This window comes from Lycorma delicatula, chromosome 4 (assembly GCF_047948215.1).
Source record: "Lycorma delicatula isolate Av1 chromosome 4, ASM4794821v1, whole genome shotgun sequence".
NCBI classification, from domain to species: Eukaryota; Metazoa; Arthropoda; class Insecta; order Hemiptera; family Fulgoridae; genus Lycorma; species Lycorma delicatula.
Window position 1 is genome coordinate 10,442,311 of NC_134458.1, and position 22,903 is coordinate 10,465,213.

The following is a 22,903-nucleotide window of genomic DNA, read 5'->3' on the forward strand; positions in this document are numbered from 1 at the left end:
CTGTCATTTGTCCGTTTATTTACTGAATTATTTTACATATACGTAGTATATAAGCAATCATAATATAATTTATGCCTACAATTTTACATCTATTAGTGTAAGATCTCTGAATTCAGAAACAATATTTTCAGATCTAGCAGTTAGATAAATGGAAATTAAAACAGTATACATTAGCACTACACTATTTAACATAATTCCAATACTAATCTAAGAAACTCAATAAGGAAAACACAGAGATAAATATCAAGATAAATGAACAGTTTTATTCCTATAAAATAAGCAACAATCAACGCAAAACAATAACTGAAATAATAAATGCAAAGTTCATTAAAATATGTTCACCTTCTTCAACATATACCAACTACAAACTTTAATGACATTTGAGACTTAAATAGTCAAAACTAATCATGATCATACAATAAACATTCTCATGATCTCATAACAATCCTTACACTAGTACAAGTAAAAATCAGTTTAACTTAATTAGCTGTGGATACCAGTGCTCAAGTTTAATTTATGCTGGTATCACCTTGGTAATTATATAAATTTATTTATAACATTTAACAATAAAAAAAAAACTAACAAGATATTATCTCTCTTACATGAAATTTTAAAATATTCTCTTAATTACCATCTTGATTTCACTATGAAGTAACAAAAGACCATTTTCTCATTTTATTAAATTAGTAACAAATAAACAAAAGAAAAAACATAATTAAAGAAAGTATATTCAGGTGCAACCTCATAATGTGTCCACTCTTTTCTTCACACTCCATCTGCTCATGAAAGAACAAAAGAGTATACCGTTATCATATTCATGAACAAACAGAATACACGGAGTACAATGCATTATGATAAGGTATTAAAGAATATCCATTAGTACACCTGCTACCTTATAATCATTTAATAAACCTTACAATGATACAAGTATAAGCAAACTGGTTTGTTATAATTTAGTCGTAATGCAAACTAAAAATCATAGTTTAGTTGTAGAAAATATACATACATATTTTAATTAGAGAAATTTTTAAAATTTTTCTAGAATATGCTTGATAAAGTAATTTATTAAACAAATTTTGTGAACCAAATGTAAACTATTTTATACTCATTCCCAAATTACTTCAATTACAATAAATTGTTCTTCTCTCTGTAAAATTAATAATTTCACCTCAGTAAACTTCATAAAATAAATAACTTCTTAATACAAACATGTCTAATATTCATTTAAATTAAAATTCATATGAAAAATAAAACAATTTTTAATAGAGAAATTAATTGTGAACAGTATATGCAATAATACAATAAAACTATCAATTTCCATATTTAGAATGGTAAGATGGTAATTAAAATATCTGAATGTAGGATATAAAAATAAGGGTAAGATATAGAAACAGAATTAAAATTAAACTTTAAGACCAAAGAAACAATTCCTGAAGAAAAACATTTTAAAAACCCTCTTCTTTGCTACAACTAAAATTGGATAAAAAGTAATAGATGAAGAGGAACTAATGAATTTGGAAATAAATAAGAGAAAAGATTTAAAAAGATATTATACAACAGAAGAAAATGATGAATTAAAGTAGACTTCTATATATCTAATTTGAAAATTAGATCGACATTTTAAACAGGGCAGATAAAATAAGGAAAAAATAAAAACAGAAACAAGCCAGGAAAATTTTTGAACAGAAAAAATATAAGTACTTATATCAGGCACAAACTGAAGAATTAGAACTATTTTAAACTGTATGAACAAAAGTCTTATCTGCTCTCCAAAAAGGAACCCTTGATTCAAAATTTCAAAAATATTTTTTATTTCAAATTTTATTTTAATCTTATCTCCCTGAAACTTTTCACAAAAATGCCATCCCTGGCATGTATATCACAAAAATACTGTTCTCACAAGTTAGAAGAATATCAAACGATTTACAAGTAGGCTGCTCAAAATTTCACTTCCTTTACTTTTCAATATTATACATTTTTTTCCAAAATGCATCTTCACCAAGTAAATCATAAAAATGTACTGCTAAAATGAAACCAAAACCCTATTTCTCATATGAAATGAGAAAGACAATTTTTTATGAAAAATGACAACCCTCACCTAACTAAGAAAACTGAAAAACAACATTTCTAATTAAATCACTAATATATCTAAAATCAATTTACCCAATTTTGATGATGGAGTACCAAAATAACATTTATTTTCAAAATTTCAAACACCGGGCCATGCAGTAATCTTTTACAGAACATTTATCAATAAACTAAAAATACTTCTACAAAAGTAATGCCGCTATAAAATACTCTCAGTTTAAGCTGTAATACCCACACAATAATGTAGTTTTCTGGAAAACTACATTATTGTGTGTAAATGTATTGTGTATAAAACTATACCTAAAATTACCGTCGAAGTTCAATAAAAACAGTAATAAAAGAATTGTTCAGGTTAAGTCAGCGATTCTTGAGTTTTTGATAAAAAATCAGTACCAATAAATGGACATTATGATAAGTAGATAATCACAGAGTAATATTTTATAGCAGTAAAATATAGACAGATAATGTTCATGTTCCAGAGAAGCATGAAAAGTTGTAAAGAATAGAACAGATGCTTTAAAATGAATTAAAAAGAATATGATGAAAGTTAGATCAACTGATTAAGTAAATGAGGAAGAGATTATATGAAAACTACACAAACCAAAGAAAAAAACAAAACAAATTGATTTTAGAAAAATTAGAGTATAGACAATATAAATTAAAAATCTCGTCAGCAGTGAAGGGCAAAATGATCATAATATAGACAAGTCAATACAAGAAAACTATCTTAAGAGAATAGATTTATTTAGTTTAACTTTTATTGATTAATATTACCCACCAAAGTTTAGAAATCCCAAGAGTTCAGTCTACTATCTTACTAGTTACTACTGTTTTCAGCAGATTCAGAGGAAAGGTAAGTTAAACGACTTCCTTTTTTTTAAAGAAAGCAATTAACATAAATCAAAATGATCTTAATGTTTTTTAGCTAATTCATTAAATTTAATCAATTTTAAATATACTTTAAAGTATATATTAAACTTCTACACAAATAAAAGATTTGTATACTGCACACATAACTGAATGTGCGGTAGAAGTAGCAAGACTGCATTTTTATATATATACATATATACTGGTAATATATGAAACATACTGTACTAATATATGAAATATCAACAAACATATATTGCCACCATACAAAATGCACAGATACAACGTCGCATCGTATAACAACATATCATAATACAAGAGAATTAAAGTAGGTTCAGCCACAAAAATAATATGCACACCGTAAAAATTTAATTACAGATAGCAAAGAAGAAATCAAATAATTCACAAAGAAACAGAACTGTATATTCAAAAGCCTGAACATTATCCATGCTAAAACAAAATATCAAGCAAAACTCTACAAACTAAGAAATAAACATGACTTTACTGAAGTAAAATTTTCTAGTAACATAACAAAGGAATAAGTGTAACTTAATCAAATATCAAATTAACAAACAATATGGCTCACTAAATATGTGCATGCAATTCTTCAACTGTTCTTGTGCAATGAGTCTACACACATAAGTGAATATATAAAAACATGCATGGCAGGAATAGATTAAGAAAAGTACCAATCTGAAACAAAACAACTCAGAGTGAAATGAACGCTACAAAATTACAACAGTAAATTTCATTTACTGACAAATTAAAACCTGAAACAATTTAATTCATTTTATACGGTTATAATCTTAAAACAATAATTTGTAGTAAGTTTTCTGATGAAAATCTTTTTATAATAAAAACACTGATACCTCACTGATTTTATACAAGTTTTAAAAACATTAATACAAAGGGCTTTTGCTTGTTATCTGAAGTAAAGCATATAAACTCCAACCCTACTCATAAAATTTTCTAAAAAGTTGTAGCTTTAAAGTAGTTTAAAATGTAATCAAATAACTTAAGCATTAAACAAGTTTTTATATTTTACATGTAGACTGCCATTTTGGTCATACATGAAAACTAAAATCATACCTTTCCCCACTTTTTGTGTGATCTCCAATGACTGCTGAAAAAACTCTTGCCAGAAAGTAGGAATAATAAGCAGTATGAAATTTATGACATAGAAATATACTATAAAAATAAAGGCTCATATAAAAACTACTTCTGCAAGAAAATAATGCATGAAATTTCACTTATTTTACATACAATATTAAATGATAGTATTATTGATAAAAAAATAAACTTCATTAAATATATCCTAGTTTTTCTTTTTACGTCTAGGAAAATCCATTTTACTTTATATGAAACCATAGAATGAAGATTTTGTCCACAAGATCATAAAAATCTGTAAACCTTTAAGTTTCTGGTCCAAATTATATATATTTATATATATAATATTTTATATAGCAGAGGCTAAAAAAGAAGTAAACATTTAACCAGAAATATAAACTACCAATATTTTTATTTTTGGTGCATGTTTAAAAAAAAATTATTATAAAGAATGCTTATGTGCTTGTATTAATTTTGATTAGTTTTGAATATTTTCTTTAATGTGGTGTACACTGATATTAAAATTATATTATTATTTTAAGGAAAAATTTTAGTGTTTTCAAGATGGCTTTAATCAATATAATAAATAATTAATTATGTTTCAAGGCTTATAGCTATATAAAATAACATAAAGCACCTTTTCACAGATTTTTATTTGAAAGCCATTCTTCATTTACTAACAATGGGGTAAGTTGGAAATTAATCATTAATGTGAATGAGTGGAGCTAATAAATATTTTTTTTTTAATAGTAAACAATGGATGTTTACATCAATGGATGTTTTAAAAAACAGCAAATACAAAATAATAATCTCATAAAAATGATTCCAAATATACTGCATAATTGCAGCACAGCAGTAGAAGTTGGTCACACATATTTCCCATAACCCATCATTTTTTAGCCATGAAAATCGCTCAGACAAAGTAAAATAAAGCTACATAATAATTCCTACTGAACAGTGGATGGATGGTGGAAAATACAGGCATTATAGAGCTACCCTTATAAGATATATAACAGTAACAGTAAGAGAACAGTCTGTACACCTGACAGAAGTATTAAGCTGATAGATGAAGTAAATCAATAAAATATGAAAAATTATATACAAGGATCATTTGAAAAGTTCTCGACCTGACAAAGAAACACAGGATTTTTCAGAAACATTTTTTTTATTTTTCAGCGTAGTCAATTTTTCAAATTGTATTGAAATTCAACTTTCCAACTTTTAAATAGCCTAAGTATAATATGATTTGTCCAACTCTTTAAAATAAGTAGAAGTCTTAGATTTAACCTCATCATTTGAACTGAATCTTTATCTAGCAAGCCTTTTCTTCATGTTTGGGATGAGGAAGTAATTGCTGGGAGCCAAATCCAGTGAATACAGTGCATGTGGAAGCATTTCAAAGCGTAGGTCAGTGATTCCCAAACTGTGCGCCATGGCACTCCAGCGAGCTGTGGCCTCTTCACAGGGGCACCATGAAATATTGTAAGCTTCATAATTAATTGAACCAAGACATTTATAATTATTAATTTAATGTTAATAAGTAAAAAAATAATGAAAATACACAAGTTTTATTTACTTTTATCTCTTACTTATGAGTAGTCATACTTTTACTTAGGGTGGGGCACCATGAAAAAATTTTAATTGAAAAAGGGCGCTGTGACTCGGAGAAGTTTGGGAACTACTGGCTAGGTCTTAGCTTTGCAGCAAGAACCCAAGATGTGTGTGCAGGTTCATCATAGGATGAAAAAGCACTTTCTTTTAGCCAAATGTGAACAGTTAATCTGAACAGCACCTTCAATTAGTCCAGTAGTGAAGCATAATACTGCCTGGTGATGGTACTGCATTTTGCCAGGTAGTCTACGAACACCACATCCCAAGAACATTTTCACTTTCTTTGATGCACTTTCATCTACTGCCACTCACTGTTTTGGTCTCTAGAAAGCAATGGTGAATCCATGTTTCATCTACTGTTATAAAATATTGAAGAAATTCAGCAGATCGCATTTAAATAACTCTAAACACCCTTCAAAAGTGTTCAGTCAAATGCATTTTTAGTCGACTCAAGCTGGAAATTTTTCGTACCATCATATATGTATTTTATCCGTACCATCATGTAATATGCTATGGATACAGTCTATCAAGATGATGGATAGTGTCAATCAAGATGTTTTCAATGTCAGCAAGCCCACTTACCTTCAGTCAGCAATCATTTAATACAGTATCGAGGATTTTTGTGACGATTGTGTCAGTTGTAGTAGTTTTTGGACATCCAAAGCACTCATCATCTTGAATGGATATATGACTGTTTAAATTTAGCAGCCCACTTTATTACCATCAAAAATAAAGAGGAAGTATCCTTTAAAAGGGAATTTTAACTCGTTTTGCACATTAATTAGGGTTAAAGCTTTTAAAACAAAGTACCTTAAAACAGCTGGAATTTCAATTTTATTTAATTTTCAGGAAATGTCAAAACAACTTGTTTGTTTTACTCAATGACCATGAAAAAGCAATTAAATCATGTGTCTAAAACGTTATAATACACCATTTAAAGTATTATACTTGATAAATATCATAGTTATTTAGTTATACTAACTAGCTTCATCTATATATCAGGCTGAGAATTTTCTGAACGATCCTAGTAAGAATATACATTATACATTAGAGTATATTAGTATACTTATATTTTTCAAGATTGAAATTAAAATTGTATGTACTACACGCAAAGTTCAAATTCTTTAGTTTTTAGGATTAAACCTAGAATTATAAATAAATACTAAACAAAATAAAACATTATTTAACAATAAGTATAAATTGCCATACATTCGGGAATTACAACCCTACACTGTACCGAGGCATCTATGTATTTATCACTTATATGAAGAGCATTGATAGATAATAATATAGCAGGTGAAGTAGAAATGTTGAATTATTGACAGAGTATAAATTAATATGATGGAGAAATGTGTATAAGTGTAGAGATTTTACATTTAAAATAAGATAATTATGAAAGTAAAATGATTTATACATATTAAAAAACTGAATACGTTCATTTAAAAGCTCCAATTAAGTTGAAATAAATCAGTCAAAACCAAGATAAATAAATCAGGAGAAATATGAAAATAAGAAACTAACAGCAACAAAGAGTATCATAAATATAATTGTAAAAATATATAACTTTAAAAAAAATAAAAAAAATAAATAGCTCTAATATAAAAAGGAAGAGAACAACAACCAAGCACAGAGAACCAAACACATATTAAAACATTTACTGTAGCTTAATGTAATATTTAAAACTACCTTCTACAGAATCTTTAACAGTGGCTATACAAAAAAAAAAAATGCAGTGCCAAAAAATAAAATATGAACAAGTAAACGCATTCCATGCACATAGTACATGCAAATATGATTTCTTTCCATTTTAATACCTATATCGTGATAGAAGGCAACATAGCCTGAATGCAGCTTCTAGAAATGAAATCACCAGTTTGGTCACCTTATCCAAGATGTTAAGCACGAACCTGAACAAAATTAATGTTTCCTAATAGGTAAAATTAAAAATACTTTCTGTATACACTATATACTCAAAATTATACATTATTCGTAAGTATAATTCAGCGAAAAATTTTCCAAAACTTAACAAATTTATATATCAGAATCCTAAATTCCTTATACACAAAAAAAATTAATAAAACTAAACAACAAATTCAATTCTTGATATCCAATAAGTAAAGATTACCTTAATATATAAAACTAATGCAAACAAAAATCATCAATATGCACGAAACGTATGAACTTAATGACATGTATGTGTTAAAAATGTACCTTTAAAAGCTGACTATTCCTTTATTTTTTTTATTGAAGAACTTCTATAATACACAAAACTTTATCAGGTACATGAATAATCACAGACTCTTTATTATTAAAGAAATAATTAGTTATAAAATTAAAAAAAAAAAGAGCAATAATTACATTGCAATAAAATTCTACTTGTTTTAAAATAGAATTAACTAAAAACAACTATTCCACTTTCTATTCTTTTAATCATATAATTTTTCATATTTTTTTTATAATACAAAAAAAACATGTATTAATCATGTTTCTGATGAAGTAATTACACTACATAAAAGCTCCAATTAAAAATATAACAAAAAGATCACTGCATCAAGGTATGTTTTATATTTATTAATCTAATTCTCTGGCCAAATGCATTTAATTTATATATATATATATATATATATATATATATATATATATCAAAAATGCATTTCACATACAATATTAGTAAGACAAAGGAGAACACACATATTATTAAAATTTGAATCTCATACATTGATAAACACACACTGAAAAACTGAATTTTAAATTATAATATCTTAAAATAATATACTAAATACAAATGATTGAGGTCTCAGAAAACAAAACATAAAATAGTTTAAATGGAAGAGCAAGAAGTTATCTATCAATTAATCCATCTAATATACAAACAAAATCTGGTATGTCCAAACAAATACAAACAAAATTTAAACACATTTTGTCCAAGACTGTATGGGTTATTTATAGTATTTTCAAGAACCCAACTGGACATAATATGATAGCTAACTAAACTAAACAAATGTAATTTCTGACAAGCCATAGCAACACAATTGTTGCTTAACAATGTAAATGTCTGATTAAATAAACATTGTGCAAGATTTTTTACTTCATCTTTTAATCCTCTCACGCATTTACACTCGAATAAAAAATTGAATGAGATGATTCGTGGTTTATAATCTCAATTTTTTAATTATGAAAGCATTTTCTATCTTACCTTCCCAGTATCCCACAATTTTATAATACTTACATTCATTTTTTTTTTATTTTAGATAACAAAATAACAGTAGGTCACTATATTTATTAATTACAATCTTTATTGAAGAAATTCTTATTTACAAAATGTAAAGTAAATTCTAGCAAGAAATTTTTAGTTTTCATATAGTATATATTTAGATAAAGCATGTAGAAATGTACAAATCATGTTTCACATGTGGGACTTGAATGTGTATTCCCAACTGTATGTGAATGATGGAATTTAATATCAGCATTCTATACCAACTGAAGACAAAATAAATGTATTTTCATGAACTAATCAGATTCTATTACCCAAAAAAGTGAGGATTTGATCGCTCCCATGTTATACCTGCACAAGTGGAATCTAAAGTATAATTGTTTCAATCGACCTACAAGAAGCCAGAAATTTCTGAATGCCTTATTTCAAAATAGCATTCAGAAACACTTCATCTGTATTACAGTGCAGCTCATTTCTATATACAATATATTGATAGAGAATATGGGTCTTATAAGTATTGACTTTAGAAAAATCATATATATATATATATTAGTAGATATTTCTCAAATGAGTGATTTTTTTTAATACAACAAACAAACAATAGTATTTAAATACAAAGCCAAAAAATCAAAGTAAAAACTATTATCAAACTCAAGAAATGATTACTAGTTTTTAATAGGGCAATTTATATTACGTTGTGTTTAAAGAAAGTAAAAATATTTATTACAAAACTAAGACAAACATAAAATAGTTACAATAAGTATAATTATTAAAAGTATTTATATACTTAACTGCAATAACTGTATTTTAGAATATAAATGGAAATACCCAAACTGGAAAAACAAATGTATTATCAGGATTAAATTTATGAAATACTTTACAGAATATAAAAATAGAAAGAGTAAATTACATATCGCAACTAAACATCTATGCTTTATAATAAAAAATAAACTTGAGATGATCAGTACTCATAATATGAAAGTAGTAGAGATTTATAATAAAAATAATATAAAACACCCATAAATATAAAAAGGAATTTATGAACTACAATATAGTAATGTTGAAAAAATCACTTATATGTTTGGTTTAATTTGCTTTATTTGTTTGGTTTAAATTAAACAGAATTCAAGTTAAATTTCAACCTATGACTGAATATAGTAAACAACAGGGTTTAATATTTGACAAACACAATACGAATGTTTTAAATGTTCAAAAGATAAAAAACTTCAGCTTTAATATGATATTTATAGATTGATTAAACTGACTGAATATCATCTATAATATAACAAAAGCACTTTTGATTTTTTTTTGTCTTCAGTCATTTGACTGGTTTCATGCAACTCAACAAGATTCCCTATCTAGTGCCATTAGTTTCATTTTGGTATACCCCCTACATCCTACATCCCTAACAATTTGTTTTACATATTCCAAACATTGCCTGCCTGCACAATTTTTACCTTCTACCTGTCCCTCCAATATTAAATCGATTATTCCAGGGTGCCTTAATATGTGGCCTCTTCTTTTAACTATATTTTTCCAATCGCTTCTTTCCTCATCAACTAGCTGAAACACCTCTTTATTTGTCACTTTATCCACCCATCTGATTTTTAACATTCTCCCATAGCACCACATTTCAAAAGCTTCTAATCTTTTCTTCTCAGGTACTCCGATCGCCCAAGTTTCACTTCCATATAAAACTACACTCCAAACATACACTTTCAAAAGGTACTTTTGATTAACATAAATCAAACTGTTTTTGGTGGTTCAATTTAATGTGAATAATTATTATTTATGCTATTTAATTTTGAAGTTTATAAAACATGAACTACACTAAAACCAGCAATACGATTACAAAATTAAAACAAACAATATAAAATAACAAAAAAATAAAGACTATATCCATGAAGCATAACATAACACCACTGTTAGGATGGAACCAACTATCAGCCCACAGTAGTGAACATGTTAACCAAGATAAATTTACTTTATACTAATTTTTCTGTTAGTAAATAACCTATGCTTAAAAGAAAATTAAATTTAAAAAAAAATGATAATAGTCATTCTGAAATTAATAATTCAAGAAGAAAAATTAGAAAAAATACCCAGAGCATGAAGTAAACACGAATTTTGATAAATCAGATCAACGCAGTCAAAAGAATCTTCCTGAAAACTTATTCAAATAATACCTATTCAAAAAACAATTTCATTAATCTATTAACTAAACTTATCCACCTAGATGTATGTCAAAGTCATCAGGTTGTAACTCATGAACTTTTATTAAATCTATCTACTATTAAAATTTAGGAACTCTAAACCATTAAAATAAACACCCATTAAACTAAATTAAAAAAAAAATTCAGACATGAAGAATCTTTAATTATACAATCAATTCATCTAATACTGCAAGAGATTACACAAACCCAACTTAATGTGATAACAAATAAAACAAAAAATATATTACATAAATATTAAGAATTACTCTTTAATATAAAGTACAAATGTTTTCTTTTGAAATTTTTTTTTTCTTCAGTCATTTGACTGGTTTGATGCAGCTCTCCAAGATTCCCTATCTAGTGCTAGTCGTTTCATTTCAGTATACCCTCTACATCCTACATCCCTAACAATTTGTTTTACATATTCCAAACGTGGCCTGCCTACACAATTTTTCCCTTCTACCTGTCCTTCCAATATTAAAGCGACTATTCCAGGATGCCTTAGTATGTGGCCTATAAGTCTGTCTCTTCTTTTAACTATATTTTTCCAAATGCTTCTTTCTTCATCTATTTGCCGCAATACCTCTTCATTTGTCACTTTATCCACCCATCTGATTTTTAACATTCTCCTATAGCACCACATTTCAAAAGCTTCTAATCTTTTCTTCTCAGATACTCCGATCGTCCAAGTTTCACTTCCATATAAAGCGACACTCCAAACATATACTTTCAAAAATCTTTTCCTGACATTTAAATTAATTTTTGATGTAAACAAATTATATTTCTTACTGAAGGCTCGTTTCGCTTGTGCTATTCGGCATTTTATATTGCTCCTGCTTCGTCCATCTTTAGTAATTCTACTTCCCAAATAACAAAATTCTTCTACCTCCATAATCTTTTCTCCTCCTATTTTGAAATCCTATCTTTTGAAATAATCCTATTAAATAATAATCCTAAATCTGAAATAATCCTAAATCCTATCTTTTGAAATCAAGATTATAAATTTGTTATTAACACTTACCATCAAATGGCATCATTTTATTTTTATAGAGCAACAAGTATATCACTAAACAGTCACATTATTTTTGTCATTACGTTTCTTTTTATGTATTTTAACATGTACTATTGTTTGTATTAAGTTTTTGCACGATATAATACAGTAAGTTTTACACATGTTGTAGTTATTAAAAAAAAAAATAGTTCTACAAAAATTTTAGACTGTAACTATGATGAATAATATCTGTTAATTTATCCTTAAACCTTTCAACATAAAACAAGTTTAAGTTCAGTCAAATAAGTTGCTTCGTTCTCTATTGAGTATCATTTAAAATATAAGCAATTAAACCATATCATTGAGCCAAGAAGACTACAACTAAGCATCAAAATCGACCCGAAATTTTTAAATGAATTTGAAAAGTTTCTCACTGAGTGTTATCATTTGCTATTAGAAGCTACAAGGATGACTGCAATTATATACTTATATCTGGGTCTTGAAGTAGAAATATAAGTTCTATAAGAATCATGAAAAGATCAACTACTTCATCAACCAAGCATGTATTGGAATATCTAGGTTAGCTAGGTGTATCAAAAACTGACAAAAATAGAGTAACAGAAATATTTAAGGAGGGGGTAATTAACCATAAAAATATATCAGAAACTGGTAGATAATATTATTTATTTTTATTTTTTTACCCAAAATATAATCATTAAATTTAACTAAATGTTAATAATACAATCATTCTATGTTAAACATACTGAAAAAAAACCATCAAAACTTTAACACAACTCTCATGCACCAGAAAAACGTTAAAAAAAGTATTAATACAAATAATTGCAAAACAACTTTTGGTGAATTAAAACAATCTGATACCAAACAATTAATCTTATATTGTACCTGACTCTAAGTACTTGTATTCATGAAAACTGGATTTACAGTAATTAAAGGAAATGCACTTTCAATGGTAGTTGACAGAAAATGACTTAAACAAAGGAAGCTCGAAAGGGGGAGAGCTATGCGTGTAAAGACAAGCAAAAGAGCTTAATAAAGTGGAATATAGATTTTACAATAATTTATTTAATAAATTATTGTTATAACATCAAATCAGTTATTTTAATAGCCACAACTCAAAACAGTGTGCAATAAAATAACATTACATAAAACGTGTGCCATCAAATTATAACAGCAAACATAATTATCAGAAAAGTATAGCAAACTCATAATAAAATGGCAAAATAAATAATCTCAGCAGTAACAAATGGACGGTTGCGTATATATACTCTACATACAATAATATCATACAAGAACTTACTCAGATATACGAAGTGCAGGACAATAGGGTTGAACATTCAGTGATGTTTCAATGCTCAGTTTAATACCACCTCTTCCAGTATTCTGTGTCGGTTGGATTTCTACTAAACGTATCGAATGTGGTTTCCTAGCAAATGGTGTTCTAGATGTCTTCGTTAAAGGCTGCATCTGACGCTTGTAACAAGGACCGCTACAAAAATAAATAAGAATACTAGGTATGACAACTTAAAACAAAAAAGGTTTACCACTCAAATTTTTAATTATAATTATATTTTAATAAACAATTTATTAATAACAATTAATGCAAGAATTGAAACTAATTCTGTATGACAAAAACAATCATATGTGTATAAAAGATTAAAACTTAAAATTTTCGTTTCAATTTATATCTGTTATTATATTTATCTGTGTTTATATACATCTGTAACATGACTATGACAACACACTCCTTCTACATGTTCTGTTTAAAATTTTTCTACTTTAAATGATTTTATACCAATAAAAAAATTTACAATGATAATTCCAAATTCATTACTTATAATCAATAAATTATAAATATTAATAATGCTGATTCTTAAATTTGTACAATGTATATTATTGTCACTTCATACCTGATATCTAAAACAATTATTTTATTGATGATAATACTACACATAATTTAAGTACTACAGTAACATAAAAAAATTATTATTTTTACATAATAAACTGTAGACAGTACAACAATAAAGAAACCTTAAATTCCTAATGACATTTTTCATTAATTTTGTGACTATTCACAGACATACAGCTTGAGAATGAGCTAAGTCCCATAGTCATAAAAATACCTATTATGTTTTAGTAGTTAATAGCAGGCTACTTGAAGTTTAATAGTCTACTATTTATTCCGTGACATAAATCATAATAATCTTTTACTTTGGAAATTGTATCAAAGACACTTCTGCATAAGTGAGATTTTGTGATACTAGTATATAATTTACTGCATGTCTACTGTGTAACATGGGACATCCCATTAAGTTATGATGTTGTTTAAAAAGCACACTTGTAGCTGTAAATGTGATTATAAAATAATGAAGAACATTTTACTTAATTTTAAATAGTACTATTGCATTAAGACCCTGGGAGTTTACTCGAGGAGGTTCGGCTCTGACAAAGGGAGTGATGATGAATAATATAAGAATACTACAAGTGAATTCTCATAGCCTCTCCCACTATAACTCCAATACTTAAGTTCTAAGAGGTGCCCCTGCTAAGCCAAGAAACTCAGTTAAAGGTTGGGTAATCAATCCCAGAGGGGCACTGGGTTAGTGAACAGATTTGTATAAGAGGATGGCTGTGGATATTAATCCACAGTCCTTGAGCTGCAACCTGAATGGGTAAAGATCATAGGACTGCCTTAGGAAATAAGTAACCTGAAGCATTTGCTAGGTTTGCTAAAATAGCTTCTTACATGTACGCTTGGACACATAAACTAAACAGCATCCCCATCACCAGGAGCAGGATGCCTTGAGTGTTTCCCAAGAATCTGAACATAGCTTACTAAAAGTGTAAGAATAAAAGAGCTTTTTTTTGGGACGAAAAACGCTTGCACGTTATCAGCGCCCAGAGTAAAATAAATAAAAGAGAAAAAACAGGAATAACAGACAACAAAAACTACATGATAAAAAGAAAGTAATCAAAACAGCTAAAATAACATTAAAACAAAAAAAAACTATAACAGATTAAAAACCTACAATATTTAAAAACAAAAACCAAAACTGTGGCAATCCAGTCATCTTGCCACTATGCGCGAAGTGTGAGTTTTACACAATTAATAAAGTCGAATGTAGTAACACGGGTAGTGAAAGAGAGGGTTGACTACATGCGTCTTTAGCAGTGGAATCTGCACTTTCATTACTTAGAATCCCTACATGGCTAAGGATCAAGCAGAAACTCAACTTGGTGTTGCGATAGTTCAACTCAGTAATTGCGTTGTTGATTTCGATGACAATAGGATGTCTGGAATAAAAGTCTTCTAAGGCTTGGAGAGCACTACAAAAAATCACTGCAAATAAGGATATTTTGGTACTTAGGGTTAATGATATTCAGAGCCTTATTTAGAGTATATAGTTCAGCAGTAAATACACTCATAATACCGGTAAACCAAACATATAAATTCTATTATCGACAACAAATGCGCAACCAACAGCATTGTTCTGCTTTGATCCATCAATATATACTACCGCGTCTGAGTTTATCTTGGGGAGAATACAGTGGAACATTAGCTGGAAGACAGTAGGTGGTGTTGATTCTTTATTGTATATTGTAAGGTCAAACATAAAATTTATAAGGTTGATTCTTCAAGGAGAATATAAGCATGGATACATTGGAAAAATAGAAGATGGGTCAACATTTATAAGGTGCAGCAGACGTCAGGTACAAATACCTACAGGTGCAGTACAACATAGATGGTCCTCATACCTTTCTAAATTAGGGTTCCCAATGACCAAGTCAAAAGCCGAGTGATTTGGCTGTCCTTTGAGACAGGCAAAATAAGATGCTAAAAGCTGGTCCTGTCTATCCCAAGGTGTTGGCTCACAGCAGTCAACAAGTAAGCTTAAGACAGGACTTGATCTAAAAGCACCTTTAGCAAGCCTAAGGAATGCATGATGTACAGCATCCAGCATTTTATGCACAGTATTACACGCTGATGAATAGGCAAAACAACCATAATCCAAACAGAAACAAGCTAAGGAATAGTAAAAACACAACATACACAACCAATCAGCACCCCAATTGGTATTGCTAAGGACTCACAGCACAGCTAAAAGTTTGGAACATCTCGTTTTTAATTCTTTGATGTGTTTGACCCACATTAGGCGGCTATCAAAAAATAAACCTAAAAATCTGACATCAGCATAAATAGCAATTGGCTCTCCACCAAGAAAGACTTGCAGAATAAGGGAGTACTGCAGGTGAGAAAAGACTACACATTTTGTTTTCTCAGGTGAAAATGTGAAGTAAGTACAACCTTCAAGGCAAGATACAGTGTTCTGCAGTAGTCTACATTGTAGCTGTTGAATGGGGAGCAATATATATAGCAAAATCATCAAAAATAAAGAACATGAAACAGGTGTTTGCACACATGTAGTAATGCTGTTGATAGCTACAGAAAATATGATGGCACTTAATACAATTCCCTGAGGCAAATCATTCTCCAAGCTGATGCTAACCAAGAGAGAATCTCCAAAACAGACGCGGAATGTTTGGCCATTCAAGAATCCCCTAATAAAAGCAAGCATATTGCCTTTGACTCCCCAATCTTTAAGGGTGTTTACAACACCACGTCACCAGACCATGTCAAACACCTTTCTGATGTCAAAGAAGGCAATGACGAGGCGCTGACGTAGTAGGAAAGCATTTTGAATAGCAGTTTCTAATGAATCTAAATGGTCAATGGAGGATTGTCCTTATCAGAAACCACACTGTTTTGGAGATAAAAGGCCATGTCTCTCCAAGTGCCATGTAAGTCTCAGGTTCATCATCCTCTCCATTACTCTGCATACGATTCTTGTCAAGGAGATAGGGGGGTAACTTGAGAGGCTTGCTTTGTAGTTACCAGGCTTAAGCACTGGTACGACAATGGCTCCTGGTCAGACAGGTGGGAAGATTTGTGCATAGAATAAATCATTATAAATGTTCAATAGGTGTTGTAACACTGAACAAGGAAGGTGTGACAGCATACAGAGATGAATGTTGTGAGATCCAGTGGACATGTCACATGAGTTTTTAAGCGCACGTGACAAATCACTGAATGCAAACAGAGTATTTAATTCACCAATTGAATCACCAATGTTCAACGATAATACATATCTGTATCTTGTACCTCTGAGATTTGTTACTATATGAAGTGAGAGACACCAAGCAGAAAGAATTTGCTAAGGTCACTGCAGAAGATGATGAAAGGAGATCTCCTTCATGAATAAGCCCGAGAATAGATTGTTTTAGTGATCCACAAATTGCACGGAATTTTTTTCCGCAGTAGACGTGGAAGTAGTGCGCAAGTTGGTGTCCACATATTTCTTCCATAACTTTCTCCTAGTGTCCAAGAATACCTGACGACACACAGCTCTAGCCTTACGGTACAAATTTGGATGTTCATCTGTAGGCCTGCGGTTAAATTTACATAGTGCCTAGCAACGTTTGCTAATAGCGTTTCGGCAATCATCATTCCAACAAAGAAAGGAAGGACATGTAGGGTTTCCAGATGTTTGTGGGATATATCTATTCTATATAGTATTCTCAAGTATCATGGAAATAAAAGAGGAAAGTTGATCAAGGACATCTGTCCCACCGTCATACTGTGATGGGAAGGCTTTATGGTAATTGTTCCAATCCGCCTTTTCAACAATTCACTTCCGTGGCCATTTTCTCACCTCACAGTCGACATCAAAAGCAATAATTGGCCTGTGATCACTGCTATGAAAGTCACCACAAACAGACCAATTAAGACAAGGGAGTAAACTCAGTGAACATACGGAGAGGTTGATGTTGGACAATGTACCAGATGATAAGAACATGAATATGTGTGACCCATCATTCAATAGACATAGGTCTAAGTCTTGTCTTACTCTGTTTACCATATTTCCTCGAGAGGAGCAGAAAGTTGAGCCCAAGGAAATATGGTGGGCATTGAAGTCTCCTACCATTAGCGACTGCGATGGGATTTGCGTGAGGAGATTTGACATTTCTAAAGCATTGAACTTCAAATTCAGTGAGAGATACAAATTGCAGAAGTGCAATTTGAAGGGGATGCAAAGGGAAGGGGATTGCTAGTGGTATCCTTGTAGCCAACACCTCATTCCACATTAAAATGGTAACTCCACTACTCTATCTACTGTCTATTAAACACTTGTATCTCTTACAGAAATAACCTCAGAGTGTTATTGCATTTTGTTGTAAAAGATGTGTTTCTTGGAAGCACATGATTAATGGTTCACATACGCGTGCCAATACTCTAATATCCTCAATGCGGGACTGAAGACCTCTGACATTCCATTGAATAATGTTCATAAGTAAAGGTAGTTACAGATAGAGGATGTCGGGGAAATATAAAAAAAATTTAGTTGTATGTGATCCAGTTCTTCTTTTTCGTATATTTTATGGTAAGGAACTCTGATGCCCTGGAGTCAGGCGGTTCGTCAACCATCCGCCAGTATATGAGGTGATGGAGGAGGAAATTTTAAAGAATGGAAAGTCGTAGACAACCCAGGAGTGGTTGTGGGGACCCCTTAACAGGGAGCTTAGTTGATGGCTTACCAACATCCATGAATATTCCTGCCTGCATGGATAAAACTTTGGGGATGGGACTTTCAGATGGAGTCCACAATTGGATTCGCTAACTGTGACCAACGACTTTTTCTTCACCTTAGTCAGCACCGAAATAGTGGCTGTAAGTGAGGCAACTTGATCAGACAACATCTGAACAAGTTTTTTTAGCTCACTGCAAGATCTGCATTGGTTGCCTCCGTTCATAGGAGCTTCACTTGATGTCACAGTGATAAAAGAGACATCTGGTTTAATGATGTTTCAGAAGCTAAATGTCTTTTTATATTCTCTTTAGGCGGCTGGGAAAGAAAGCTTCTGCTCGGAACAGATTACTAGAATTGCCTTCTCTGCTTTAAAACTTGGGCAAACTTGAGATCAAGCTGAACGTGATCCCCCACAGTTTGCAAAATTTTTCTTCCTCCAGTCAGTGTCCGTCTGCCCTTCTTTCGCTCATCTAGCACATACTGCGGTGTTCAGACAAGTAGTTGTGGTCTCCTAACCGCAGGTTAGGAACAAATGATTGTACTCTTACCAATAGGTATCCTACTTTAATTTTCTACGGTAGTGTGAGAAGGTTGAAGGTTAAAATAAGAGGGAGAAGGTTCTTCTATCCCACTCTGATGTTTCATTATTCGGTTCACCTCCGTAACACCTTGGTGATGAAGTTCTTGGCAGTTTTGTTAAAGTCCATCTCAAGAAGATCCCGGTAAAAAATTACCCCCCCCCCCCTCGGGTAGTATTCGAGGTTTTATGACATACCACACTTGTACTTATACCGCCCATATTCGTCGGACATAAGAGTAATCTACTTTGCGTATCACTGAAAGTATCTTAATATTGACCAATCTGTCAGTTTTCTTATGTTCTTGGGAGAATCACTTAAACCAGTTACTACCTCATTGATCAAGAAAGGCGAGACCCTATGAAGGGAGCCACCTTCCTGTATTTTTTGGAGAACAACAAATCGAATATTTTTGTGTTATAGGTCTGATGCTTTGCAAGTCTCTTCCACAGGACTTTTAGCCTCGTCAGACAAGGCTGACCAAGGCCTTTTCACTAGACAAATAGTGGTGGTTTTTTCAGATGGAACAACAACCATCGTAAAAGTAATTTGAGGACGTGAAATTTTGGTCCCACAAGTACCAGCGATATAACAGACCATTCCAGCAGAGCGCACACGTACTGGATCTAGAGCTAAATACAATTGGGTTTGCCCAGGTGTCCAGAGGACATCGTTTGGGACTCACTACATAGAGCTATTAACCCATCAGCACAGTTTCCACCTTGGGTTATGGTTGCATTTCGTTAGGTGATGCAACATCACCGAGTACAAGTAAAAAAGGAAGTAGTGTAGAATGTTATTGAATAGTTGTGTAAGGGTATATGTTGTAATTCGTGTAGTGTTCTTGGTGTAGAGTGCATGTGTACACTGTATATAATGTAGTGTTCTGCAGATCTGGGTGTAACGGGAAGAAAAGCTGCAGAGACTAGGGCTGTGGGGACGCCAACCCCCAAAGTTTTAAACAAGACTCCCTGTCGGGGAATAAAATAGCTGGACTGGAATAAAAGATTTAAAAAGTGGAGATGTCTAGAAACTAAGATTTATGAAACATGGAATGTCAGGGATTTGAGGAGGAAAGAGATTGAATTAATAAGGGAATTAAGGATAACAAGAATTAAGTACCTAGCTATAACTGAGACTACGAAAAATGGACAAGGCTCACTGATTTACAGGATGAATATCTATTGATGTACAACGAAGTGACCGCACGCACAAAGCTAGGAGTGGAGTGGGGCTGTAGTGCATGGGGATAGGAGAGAAAACATTAAAGTTGGAACTTTGTGAATGATAGGATTATGAGTGTGGATATAACAGAAGGGGGTAATTTGTTGACTGTTGTGGTGGCATATGCACCTTGCGATGATGAATCTGCTCAAGTCAAGAATGAATTTTATGAGTAATTGTTACCTGCTGTTGATGGGCCTGTTGGAGAAGTAATTCTGATGGAAGATCTTAATGCTAGGGTGGGGAGGAATGCAGATTTTAGGTAAATACAGAGAAGAAATTTTAAATATTAGTGGGGAAAGATTGCTAAATTTACATCATCATTTCCAGAAATCTGTTTAAGAGTCAGAGATGTTAAGGTAACAAGAGGCCCTAAAGTAGATAGTGACCATAATCTGTTGTAATGGTGATGGCTACTGCTGTTGCGGGAAGGGGAGCTGGTTGGATAGGTGGTAGGAAACACAAAAGGAAGAAGAACCCAAGGAATGTTAAATACAAAATAAATGTTTATTAACTGCAACAGAAGATTGTTTGATCAGCATATGAAGCAGTAGTCACCAATAAGATAATGGAGGTTCCACAGCTGATGAGAACCGAGAGTTGGAAGGAGGGCTGGAGATGATTTAACCCTTCGTACGCTTTAAGCGGAATATTTCGCTAAATAAACAAACCTCAAAAAGTTCTAAGCAGAATATATCGCTTGGTCCATTTAGCTACGTAATAAAGTAGTTTTAGATCGTCAAATAACTTTTAGGGTGCAGTTAGATGTTATTTTAAAATTTTGTTGCCATGCTAACTTCTTTCAATGCGCCAAAGCCATAAATGAGTCACATACTAACATATTTTTTCTTTTTGTTTTGCTGCGCACGCATCTGATAGTTCTGATAGCGCTCTAGGCGGAAATATCTGCGGCAATATTTAGAAACATGATTCCACTTCTACCGCTGATACGTACATGTTTGACTGTTTTCAGATGTTATGTTCTTTATTATTTGTTATTTTTTCTGATTAATAACATAATAAATTGTGTGTTATGTACAATATTCGTTTTTAGTTTTCTGCTTTTTTTCTGTTTACGTATTTGTGTTGATTGTTTTATTTTACAACTATGGCGAATCCTGACGACTCAGACTTTGATGATTTTGTTACTGGTGCGATGGATGCTACATTTTCAAGTGTAATCGCAGACGAGAGTGTGTCTATTGATTTTGAAGACAATATTTAAATAATTATAGTGACGAAGACAGTAGTGATGATGATAATAGTATAGGAATGTTCCAATAGTAAAGGTAGGCCTAATATTAGCAAATGGAATAATGTTTCAAATAATGATCCTGGACCATCAATAAACATACCTGTTCATAATATAAATCATGGGCTCAATTTGCCATCAAGTTTTGATACAGAATCATTACCAATTGATTATTTTGTATTTTTTAACAACGATCTGTTAAATCTAATTTGTACTGAAACCAATATTTTTGTAAACAAGAGAAAAACACAAAGGCTTTCTCCACATTCAAGATTAAATAAGTGGAATGATGTGTCAGTTTCTGATATAAAAGCTTTTATAGGCACAGTGATAAATATGGGTACAATGCCATTGCCCAAAATCTAGTCATATTAATTGGTAAAATGGGAGAGTAGAATCCCATTTTATAGAGATGTTTTTTCAAAGGATGAATTCTTGAATATTTTTTGGAATTTACATTTCAACAGTGAACATGGACAAGGAGATGTAAGGGGAAAAGATTTTCTTATGAAACCTATTATTGAACATGTTAAAAAAATAACTAAATTGTTTTATAATCCCAGTAATAAAGTTGCTGTAGATGAAAGGACTATTTCTTTCAAGGGGACAGTCAGCTTTAAAGTTTACAACCCTCAGAAGCCAAGTAAATTTGGGATGAAACTTTTTGTTTTATCTGACTGCAGTAATGGATATATTTTTGATTTTATTCCATATTTTGGAAAACAAGATCTTATACCCGGATCACAACTTCTCAAATAGTAAAAGTACTTTGTCAGTCTGTAATAATGAAAAATCCTTCAGCACCCACAAGTGGATTGCATGTATATACTGACAGGTATTATACGAGCCCTGAATTAGCCAATGAATTATTGCAATAAAACACATTCCTCACTGGCACAGTAATGCCAACGAGGAAAGAAATGCCACCTAACCTAAAAGCTTCGACAAAAAGAATGAAGAAAGGAGACATTACCTCTCAAAGGAAAGGAAATATTTTAGTTATCTCATGGAAAGATAAGAAAAACAAGTGTATATACTTAGTACTTGTGGGAAGGGCAACAAGTCAGACGTGACTGATGTAGCTAGCAAATGGCTTAATCATCTACCAGTTTCAAAACCCAATGTTGTTTTGGATTACACAAACATATGGGGG

At 31.1% G+C, this 22,903-nt stretch overlaps 1 protein-coding gene across 5 annotated transcripts in view; it reads right to left on the minus strand.

Moving 5' to 3' along the window:
- LIMK1 (LIM domain kinase 1) overlaps positions 1 to 22,903 on the minus strand; it is a 154,815-nt gene that overhangs the window by 97,491 nt on the left and 34,421 nt on the right. For 4 of the 5 annotated variants that reach the window (XR_012756019.1, XR_012756020.1, XM_075362282.1 and 1 more), the window contains exons 6-7: positions 13,410 to 13,598; positions 7,488 to 7,580 (exon numbers count right to left, since the gene is read on the minus strand). Coding sequence is in view for 2 of the 5 variants with exons in the window: in XM_075362282.1 (XP_075218397.1) it covers positions 7,488 to 7,580; positions 13,410 to 13,598 (282 nt within the window). In the remaining 3 variants the exon portion in view is untranslated. The remainder of the gene's footprint in view (positions 1 to 7,487; positions 7,581 to 13,409; positions 13,599 to 22,903) is intronic. The other variant, XR_012756021.1, reaches the window with a different exon arrangement.